A 10695-nucleotide genomic window follows, 5' to 3' on the forward strand; every position below is an offset into this window, starting at 1 on the left:
TTCCCATGACACCACAACAGAATGGTGTAGCAGAGCGCATGAACAGAACTCTGAATGAACGTGCCAGAAGCATGAGGATACATGTTGGATTGCCCAAATTTCTATGGGCTGAAGCTATCAACACTGCAGCTTACCTGATCAATCGTGGGCCCTCATTTCCCTTAGATGGTGGAATACCAGAGGAAGTTTGGAGCAAGAAAGAAATAAATCTTTCACACTTAAGAGTGTTTGGTTATATTTCTTATGTACACATAAATTCTGCTGAAAGAAGTAAACTTGATGTCAAGTCCAACAAATGTGTCTTTGTTGGTTATGGTGGTGATGAGTTCGGTTATCGGTTTTGGGACTACGAAAATCGAAAGATCATCATAAGCAGAGATGTCATTTTCAATGAGAATGTGATATACAAAGACAGGTCAACCATAGAATCAAGTAGCTCCAATGCCGAAGCTGAAACCAAGGAATTTGTTGAGTTCGAGGAGATTTCTAGAAATGATGTTCAGATCAGTCCTGAAGCAATTCAAGAAGAACCAGGCACACCAGAACTGAGACGCTCCTCTAGAATTCCTAAACCAACACATCGTTATTCGCCTTCTTTGCACTACTTGTTACTGACTGACAATGGTGAACTAGAGTGCTATGATGAAGCAATACAGGTGGAGGATTCAGTCAAGTGGGAGTCTTACATGAAAGATGAGATGGACTCGCTTATGTCAAATCAGACGTGGAAATTAGCTGAATTACCACCAGGAAAGAAAGCACTCCATAACAAGTGGATTTACATGATCAAAGAAGAGCACAATGAGAGTAAACGCTACAAAGTAAGATTGGTTGTCAAGGGCTTTCAGTAAAAAGAAGGTATTGACTACAATGAAATTTTCTCTCCAGTCGTAAAACTGTCTACAATTAGACTGGTGTTGAAAATTGTAACTGCAGAAAATCTATATCTTGAGCAATTAGATGTAAAGACAACTTTTCTTCATGGTGATTTGGAGGAAGAAAACTATTTGAGGCAGCCAGAAGGTTTCATAGAGGGACGCAAGAAAAACCTGGTATGCAAGTTGAAGAAGAGCTTGTATGGTTTAAAACAAACTCCTAGACAGTGGTATAAGAAGTTCGATAGTTTCATGACTAGCAATGGTTTTACCAGATGCCAAGCAGATCATTGTTGCTACATCAAGAAGTTCGACAACAACTTCATTATTTTATTGTTGTACGTTGATGACATGCTTGTTGCAGGGTCAAACATACAAGAGATTATAAACTTGAAGCAAAAATTGTCGAAGCAGTTTGCAATGAAAGATCTGGGCGCTGCAAAGCATATTCTTGGGATGAGGATCAAGAGAGACACAAAGTCGGGGACTTTGATACTATCACAAGCTGAGTACATCAACAAAGTACTCTCCAGGTTCAATATGCAAGATGCTAAACCAGTAAGTACACCTTTAGGTGTTCATTTTAGACTCTCCAAAGAACAGTCACCAAAGATGGAGAAAGAACGTGCACACATGGTGAAGGTGCCATATGTCTCAGCAATTGGAAGTCTGATGTATGCCATGGTTATTATTAGACCAGATATTGCTCATGCAGTGGGAGCTGTTAGCAGGTACATGAATAATCCAGGAAAGGTACACTGGGAAGCAGTCAAATGGATCCTCATATATCTGCGGGGTACCATAAATAAAGCACTTTGTTTCAAAAGTAGAGATACGATACTGACAGACTATGTAGATGCTGACTTAGCCGGAAATGTTGACATCAGAATGAGCACTACAGGGTATGTCTATACTCTAGGAGGTACTGCAGTGAGTTGGGTTTCTCAACTACAGAAGATAATTGCTCTCTCCACAACTAAAGCAGAATATGTCGTTGTTACGGAAGCCAGCAAGGAGATGGTTTGGCTCCAAAGTTTCTTGGAAGAGTTAGGCAAGAAATAAGAAAACAATGTTTTATATTGCGATAGTAAAAGTGTTATCCATCTGGCAAAGAATCCGTCTTTTCATTCCAGGACGAAACACATACAATTGTGATACCATTTTATCCGGTCTCTTCTGGAAGATGGGATTTTGAAACTTGAAAAGATTAGTGGAGCTCAAAATTCGGCAGACATGTTGACAAAGACGGTGACCATGGACAAACTAAAGTTGTGTTCAGTTTCAGTTGGCATGCTAGAATAACAAGACTAGAAATGTTGCATTGATCGAGGTGTGAAGACAGATTAAAATCAGTCTTCAAGTAGGAGATTGTTGGTCAAAGAAAAGGGCTAGCAGCCGGCGACTGCTTAAAAATTCAAAGGTGGGATGACTAATTGTGTTGAAAATGGTAATGAGTAAAATCACATTTAGTCATTATACTTTAGGGTATTTATAAGATTAGTCTCTAAGCTTCAACTATAAATACCCTAACCCATTTAGCTTCAAAATCATTCCAAATCATTTCTTTATCCCAATACTAGAGAGCTTTCTTGTGAGTAGTGAGTGTTTTGTAAACACTTGTAAATTTTCTCTCTTTAGTAAAAGATCTGTAGCAGTCTAGAGACGTAGACATAATTGACTGAACTCCGTTATCAATTTCAGGTATTTTGTTCCGCTTTTATTTTGCATTTTCACTAATCTGATTATAGGGAAAATACTCGTTCGTGTTTTATTTCCCAACATATCTAAGGTATGCCCTAATAGAAAGCCAAAAAATAAAGATCATCCAGTTGTATGAGGTAGCCACTTGGTACATTGAAGCGAAAAAAATGAGGTATGTCACTACCACTAACCATAGCTCAACCTCCCAATGGTCGTACTTGTAGAACTAACGAACTAGGAGAAACTCAAGACCCCCACCAAGGTTTCATTATGATTCATCGAGGGTGAATTAGAGAGGAGGTTCTTTGTCCTCTGAAAGTAGAGAGAGAAAGGATCGATTGGATCATCATTGGAGAATCCACGTGGCCGAAAAGTAGCAGAAGGGTCTGTTTTAGAGTTACACTAATTACAATCTCCATAACACGTTCCTAGCTGATATCCTCCGTTAGGTTGGAGACTTTGGGATATTGAAAACTCCTCCTCGTATGAAGCATGGTCCTTGGAGAAACAATGACCATCATTGCAAGCATCGTAAATAATAGGGGCATAATATCGAACGATGTGTATACCTCAAGGACATGATGGAATAAGTTGTCAGAAACATGGCCTTGGACCAATACGTGCGATAAGGCAGCCATAGAGAAGAAATTCACGCAACACATGAGGATAGACCTACTAGGGGGTCATCAACTAATGGCTAGAAAAATAAAAGATAAACTTCGATGGTTGTTCAATGCCTCCAACAAAGGGAGGCATACTTATCCTACCTGATATAGTTCTCACACTTGTACGACATATGGTTTTGTTTACAATTGTACATTATAGTGTGGTAAACACCTTTAATTGAACATTGTCCAAGTTTTTATTCCTCCGCTAAAGATTAAAATCTCCCAAAAGGTACATCGATCATAGACCATCCTCTTATGTTAATAGTTTTTGGAAAATATTTATATCCACTTTCATGATGCCATGACATTGAAATGCTTTCATTGTGCCGTCATACTGGAGATGTTTTCCCCCATTATTAAATGCATTGAGCTGCCTCCACATTTACTGACCAGAAAAGCTCAGATGCCTTCATTATCCGAGGGAAACAAAGATGCCTTCACCCTCGGACAATGTTGAATTACCTTCACTGGGAGTTGGAATGCTTCCACCTCAAGCTTATGACTTATGGAAACCATCCAAGGAGATGAAGAGCCTCCGCTCTAGAAATAAGAGTGATTGCATTATACCTTGACGAGTGTTGAGATGTCATTTGCCCTAGCTAGGGTTGTAAATGAGACGAAACAGATAGTGAACTACTCGAGATCGACTCGGTCAAGGCTCGATAAATACTCAAATCGAATGAACTCGACTCAAGCTCAAGCTCGACTCGAATTCTTAACGAGCCGAAACGAGTTGCTTGATACTCGACTCGAAAAGCTCGTGAGCAACTCGAAAATATAATATATTAAGATTTTATTTAAAAGAAATAAATTATTAATAATATTAACATTTATGTGTTGATTTTTTTAAAAAAAAATACAGTAAGACTTTTATGTATTTAAGATTCATGTTCGAGCTTGAGACTTCAATCTAGTTAAGTTTAAAAAAAAAATTCATTTCGAGCTGCTCACGAGCTTCAGTTTAGGATTTCGAGTTCGAGCTGAACTTAAAAATATTAAGGTCGCGAGTTTTTGAATCAAGTCGAGCTTCATTTCAGAGTTTTCGAGTCGAGTCGAGCTCAACAATACTCGAGCTCGAATCGGCTCATTTACACCCGTAGCCCTAGCAAGAGGTATTTCAACTCTTCATTTCTACCAAGATAAAGATGCCTCAGTTGATACCTGCAGAATTTAAAGCGTGAAGTTGCCTCTGTTATACATATTGTGCGGTGTTGTAAACTGAGATGCCCCATTTAAACCGATCAAGAGCATTGAGATGCCTATGTTATACCTGTTATATGGTGCCACATACAAATTTACCACATCTAAACCGGACAAGAGCATTGATATGCCCTCGCAACTCTATAAACTCTTCTTAATCACCGATTAAAAGAGTTAAGATGCCTTCATCTTGGTAATAGGAATTACCCGAAAACGTTAAAATGCCATTGCTTGAACCTATATTGAGATGTATCCACCATTGCAACTATGAGTGTCTATATGCATTTGTCTCATCAAAGAGAGACAAACACCTCTCTATTTGGTCTTACTACGACAAATAAGCCTCTGTCTATTGAATGGAGACACTTCTGAGGGTACCAAGTTGCCTTTTCTACTATTGAAATTATTAAAATTTTCCTAATCTAACATTGGATGAAAGAGTTAAGATGCATGAGTCCTAACAATATAAATTATATCTTAATCATTCATATCTCACTATATGATTTTTATTATGATCTAACATAACCTTTATATTTTTCCATTAATGACAAAGTTTGATTATGCTATAACACAATATTCGTTGTGTTAAAGAACTACAATGATTTCATGTTCAAGGATTTAGTGATATAACTGTTGGAGATTAATTTATGACTTTATATCCATATATCAATCTCAAAATGGATAAGTCCAATATTTATTCTCAACAAATACATTTAAATTTGATTTGTATCTTATGCGTATATTTTTATCTCATGAATATCGATCAAATTTCATAACAATCTTAACTCATTATTATTCACAAAACAATAATCAATTATGAGTATTTAAATAATTAATAATATGATTCAAAAATATTATTATAAAACAAGAAAATATATATTAATAAATTAATAATCAAAATAATGTCTATACAATAAACATAAGGTACTATTACTAACACTCATAGGTAGGGTGCTAAAAATGATTAAAAGCAACTTGTGCTTCAGCATCAATCAGAACATCATTGGCACGTCAATAGTGTCATTGGTGTAAGTCGGGCTTGGAGACAACCTCTCATGTTTTCTTTGAATGTAGGTTTATTTGCGACTTTTGGAGGAACTTTTGTAATTGGTGGGCAATTGTTTGGCCTGATCCGGTGAGCTTCGATGAATTCTTGTCATTTTGCTTTTCGTTGTCTTGGTCTGGCACAACAAAATCAGTGGCTAATTTCAGCTGCAGCGGCCTTATGGGGAATCTGGTTGGCAAGGAACGAGCTAATTTTTGAGAATAAATCTACATCTCTGAAAGACCTACCGTTTTGCGTAAAAATGAGGGCCTTTTTGTGGATTAGGGCAGTAAATGAATCTTTAATTCTTGTCGAAGCGGATTGGTGGAACGATCCAACAGGCTGTCTTGCTATAAACCCTCCTTGTTTGGCTTGGAATCCCCCTGCAGCAGGATCTTTAAAATTTAACGTTGATGGTGCGTTCAAAGATTCGTTGGCAGGATGTGGGGGTATTTTGAGAGACTCTAAAGGTAATATTAAAGCGAAATTCTCAAGTCCTATACATGCTGAAAATTCGGATCTGGCAGAATTGTTAGCTATAAAAACAACCTTGGAGATTTTATTAGAAACAGGTTGGCTTGGTCTTTGGAATTTGATAGTGGAATCTGACTCCCAACTTGCTTTGAATTGGACCGGTTCTATCGCTCTAAGACCCTGGCGATGGTGGGATCTTTTTGAAGAATTAGATTGTTTACGGGGTAAATTCTAGCATTTGTCTTTAGTTTACGGTCCGAGAGGGACTAATGGTGTGGCAGATCATCTAGCGAAACTTGGACTGTCTCGACCAAAGTTATTCAAAGCTTGGTGGGACTAGGCGTTCTAATGTTGTTAGATCAGCCATTGCGTCTGTTGAAGTTATATTTTTTCAAAGCTTGGTGATAAATTCTCTTGGGATCTGTTTTTCGCTGATGTTCACTGGAATCTCCTGGTGGAATTTGATGGTGGAGGGTGATCAAGCATTATGAGTAAGTTTGAGTTTAGTTGTTCATAAGTGAAGATCGATGTAGGTGGTGTAGGTTCTTTTCCTTTAGAGTGCAGTGCTTTCCGCTTCTAAGCTTCTAAAGATGGGTTTTGGTGGAGCTTTGGAGCTCCAACTATGGTGCACAGGTGCTCCATCGAAGTTTCGGTCTCCTCCTGATAGTTGCTGTTGGGGTGTAGCCAAGGTCCTGATGGTGGGTGTGTTGACAAGCGAGAAATGCTTTTAGGGTGTGAGGCTTGGTTAAGCTGAGCTGATTCGGTATTCCTTGTCCTGTTGCTGCTGTTGGGTTTTCGGAAGCTTGACTGTCGTCTTCTTCAGATAGTGGTTCTACTCTCTTCAAAATCGCAGCTGGTTGCGGTGCCTGCTTTCTGTTAAGAGGTTAGAATCCAAACCTGTGATAAGATGAAGGGACAAAGGTGGTAGGGTGGAGGCGTGGTACTGTGGCTTTTATTTGGTTTCTTGTTTTTTTGACTGTAGGTGTTGTATCCTGCTCATTTTGAAATGTTGGTTGCGCCTCGTAGTTGATTCTCAGCTTATTGTCTAGTTTCCTGTTTGGTGTTATACGGCTGCCATGAGATTGTGTAGGGGTTGCTCTTCAATTAATCTTCGGATTAAATGTATTTGTGCGGGGTGTCGTATGTTGTGGCTCTGTTCAAAGGGTTGTACTTATTTCTGATTAGAATTAGAGAGGTTTTTAATGGAATTCCTAATTTAAGTTTCAATAAATAAAATTCCTTTTGCCGATAAAAAAAACGTCAATAGTGAAAGATTCTCTACTATAACCATTTTGAAATTACCTGATTTAACTTTTTTTTAACTAAAAGTTTGGAGTGATTATAAAATAATATATGTTAATAATTTTTCTTAGTTTATTGATAGCGCACACATTCAGTACACGTAACTGTTTAAATCTGGATCTTTTAGGAAGAGCGTTATTCTTTTTTATCAACGAGACTACTTGATAGATTCAAAATCGATTTTACCTTTGAAACTATTTGTTGGTTCTGCGTACTTTTTTATTTCTAAAATTCAATATTAAGTGATTTACATCTCTCAATTTTTTTTATTTAGAGTAAATATTAAAAGATCATAGTTAATTACTTGGTGCATTCCCATGAAAATGCTAAACTCCAAGTAATAAAATCCATGGGCTTTCAACATTTGAGGATCCTAATTTTCTGCTCATTCAAACATTAATTTCCCCTTTCTCATTGTCAAGAGTTGAGCAATTTCGCTAAAAACTTTGAACTAAAACCATGCCTATCCATACAAAAAACAAGTCTAAACAAATTTCTTCTTATTAGATTCAATAAAAATTCTTCATCACAACCTTTAATTTATTAAATTTCTGATTAAAAGAGCTCAAAACCTTCTCTTGAAAAATAAAAGAAAATCAAGCTTCTATTAATGGGGACCTTGCTATTAAACAAGATAAAGAAACAAGCTTCTTGTTTTCTTCAAGAAAAGTACAGAAACGCTAGGATTGCCTTCACTGATGTTACTGCTGCAGAATTGTAAGTCCTTTATACATATATGTAAATGTTTTCCTATCAATAACCTGGTGAAAAATAACTGTTGGTTTTATGAACACGGCAATGAAGATTGACTGAAGATGCAACAAACAATGATCCACGGGGACCTGATGCTAGAACAATGACAAAGATATCAGACGCATCATTTAACATGAATGATTATTGGAGGATTGTTCATATCATGCACAAAAGGTGATGATTCTTTTTTTTTTTGGACAATGTAATTTGTTCTCTCCTTATAATTGTACCTAGTCCTAGAGTAATAATGATTTGATTTCTATAAGTTGGAATTTACATGATAAATGATATGGTTAGGTTGGGTCGCATTGATTGGAAGCATTGGAGACAATCTTACAAAACATTGATACTCCTCGAATTCTTACTAACTCATGGCCCTACAACTTTTGTTGATGAATTTATATGTGATTCTGAGGTTATTGAAGAGCTTGCAACATTTAAACACGTTGATGACAATGGGTACGTAATCTTTGTTTCTTTGCTTTAATTTATATTTAGTACAAGACCATAGTTTTAATTAATATATTAATGTTTCTATCGTGTATAATTTTTTTGATAAATCTATCAGTATATAGTTCGTTTAGTGAAATGAAACGCTTTTTTGTGCATATAATGCGTAAATTATTGTTTCATTGTTAGGGTGGATTGGGGTCTAAACATGCAGAAAAGATCAGATAAAGTCATGGAACTACTACAAGGAGGCGAAACATTAAGACAAGCAAGATTAAAGGCCCTTAAAACATCAAAAGAAATCAAAGGATTTGGCAATTCAACAACATCTCCATCATCATCAGATTCATCAAGAGCTTCCAATTCGTCATTTGGGTCATCTTACACATCACCTTCAACACCCCATGATATCATCATACACGATCATCAGCTCATAGACAAATTACAAAATCCTCTTTTTGACTTGGAGAATAAATCCCTCCTATATCCCACATCGGAGGATGAAAGTTTGAAATGTTTACACCTCTGGGACTGTCCTCCAATCCCTGAAAAAGGGTCTTTGTTGGGATCTGAATACCAAAGGGGAGAAAAGGGTTTCCAGAAAACATCAGATGGTTTCACGACTGACATCTCCTCCAAACTCGGAATCAAAACTGAGGCGCAAACGTTAGCAGAAACAAATATGGTGGCCAGTTTTCACTGAGATTTTGATCCATTTATGTTAATTGACAGCACATGTGACTTATTTAACATTATCATTTTGTTGCATATGCATGCATAATATTTTAACTCGTTTGTAACAACTTATCAGTGCCTTGAATCAGTTTACAAGGCATGCACAACTATGGCTTAGACTTGTACGCCTAAAGAAATAGCAAGATAGTTTGTCTTTCGTTTTTAAATTGCTTCCCCCTATTTTTCAGTATACACACAAGATTGTTTTCAGTATGATGACTTATCTAGAGTTTTATTTGGAGGGAAAGAAATTTCAGAGAATTAGGACATTAACAAAAGATTGAATTGCAGCTGCTGGATTTAATTAAGGAATGTGTTAGAATTATATTAGATAATATTTGTTTCAACACAAGTGATGATGTAAATAAACAAACTTATATAGCATGAGGTTTAGTTAATGGTGTAGGAATACAAGGAGATATTTTGTTACTCATGTTTTGTTGTAATAGTTTTTGTTGTTTTTTTTTTTATTTAATACGATTAAAAGATAATGATAAGTATATTAGTGATTACGCAAAAAATAAATACAAATATTTTTATGTGGAAAATTCTTTTGGAAAAAAGAACAATACAAGAGGATTGCAACTTTAGGCAGATATTGGATCATAATTAACTGCGCCACCACCCCTTTTATGAGGCGCACGATAAGGTTTCTCCGGTGCACGTTAGCTGGCCTAACGAATCTGAGGATCTCCGTCACGTTTTAGCGCCTCCGTGCTTCTTCTGGTGCTATGCTTTTTACCTTCTGTCTTTTCGATCCAAATTTCTTTATTGAGTGAAGACCCAATGAACTGGAGAGATCTTTTTGGGTGCACTGTGGGTCAAGGCTTAGACTACTTTCCTCCTTCTGCTCGCGATGGCTCCACCGTGGTTCATCCTCCTCCAGAGGTCCTTCTATTTGGAATTTCTGAATGGAACCACTCGCTCGTGGGTCAATTTCTTGGTGCAGCACCCAGATTTGCATCTATGCAGCGGATTGTGGAGAATCTTTGGAAGAAAGCTTTAGCGGGAAATCACGTAAAGGTTAGCTATGCTGGTAACAATCTGTACGTTTTCTCATTTTCTTCTGAATCTGATAGAAATTGGCTATTAGAGAACGAACCTTGGCACATCCTTAATAAGCCCTTGATTCTAAAGAAATGGGAACCGAATATGCGTAGACTAAACTTTGATGTGTCTAGGTTACCTGTTTGGGTTCATCTCTTTAATATCCCCATAGAATTCTTTAACCGTGCTGGCTTAAGCTACATTGTGAGCGCCATTGGAATTCCCCTTTCCATGGACTCTATAACAACTGCTAAGACCCACCTTGAATATTCTAAAATTTGCATAGAGATAGGGGTAACAGACGATATCCCTAAATTCATAGATGTGATTCTTAGTGAAGGGAAAATTGTCTCGGTTGCTGTTGAGGTGCCTTGGCTTCTACCTCGATGAAAATCCTATTGCATCTTTGGCCATTCTGATAAGGGTTTCAAGAATTCTAAAGTCC

The 10695-nt window shown here is 37.1% G+C and overlaps 1 protein-coding gene across 1 annotated transcript; it reads left to right on the top strand.

The window, feature by feature from the left end:
* The first annotated feature begins 7875 nt into the window (after window positions 1-7875).
* On the top strand, window positions 7876-9171 carry LOC120201951 (epsin-3-like). The gene is made up of 4 exons (XM_039202459.1): window positions 7876-7982; window positions 8070-8192; window positions 8316-8477; window positions 8658-9171. Exons 1-4 carry the CDS (start codon window positions 7876-7878, stop codon window positions 9169-9171), a joined length of 906 nt encoding a protein of 301 aa, XP_039058390.1.
* Window positions 9172-10695: the final 1524 nt, after the last annotated feature.

The sequence above is a fragment of the Hibiscus syriacus genome, unplaced genomic scaffold (assembly GCF_006381635.1).
Source record: "Hibiscus syriacus cultivar Baekdansim isolate YM2019G1 unplaced genomic scaffold, ASM638163v2 tig00008013_pilon, whole genome shotgun sequence".
Lineage (NCBI taxonomy): Eukaryota > Viridiplantae > Streptophyta > Magnoliopsida > Malvales > Malvaceae > Hibiscus > Hibiscus syriacus.

Coding starts and splice junctions, on each gene's coding strand:
- LOC120201951 (XM_039202459.1), top strand. CDS start 7,876: ATGGGGACCTTGCTATTAAACAAGATAAAGAAACAAGCTTCTTGTTTT. Junction 8,193..8,315: donor GTTCATATCATGCACAAAAG/GTGATGATTCTT, acceptor TGATATGGTTAG/GTTGGGTCGCATTGATTGGA. Junction 8,478..8,657: donor AAACACGTTGATGACAATGG/GTACGTAATCTT, acceptor TTTCATTGTTAG/GGTGGATTGGGGTCTAAACA.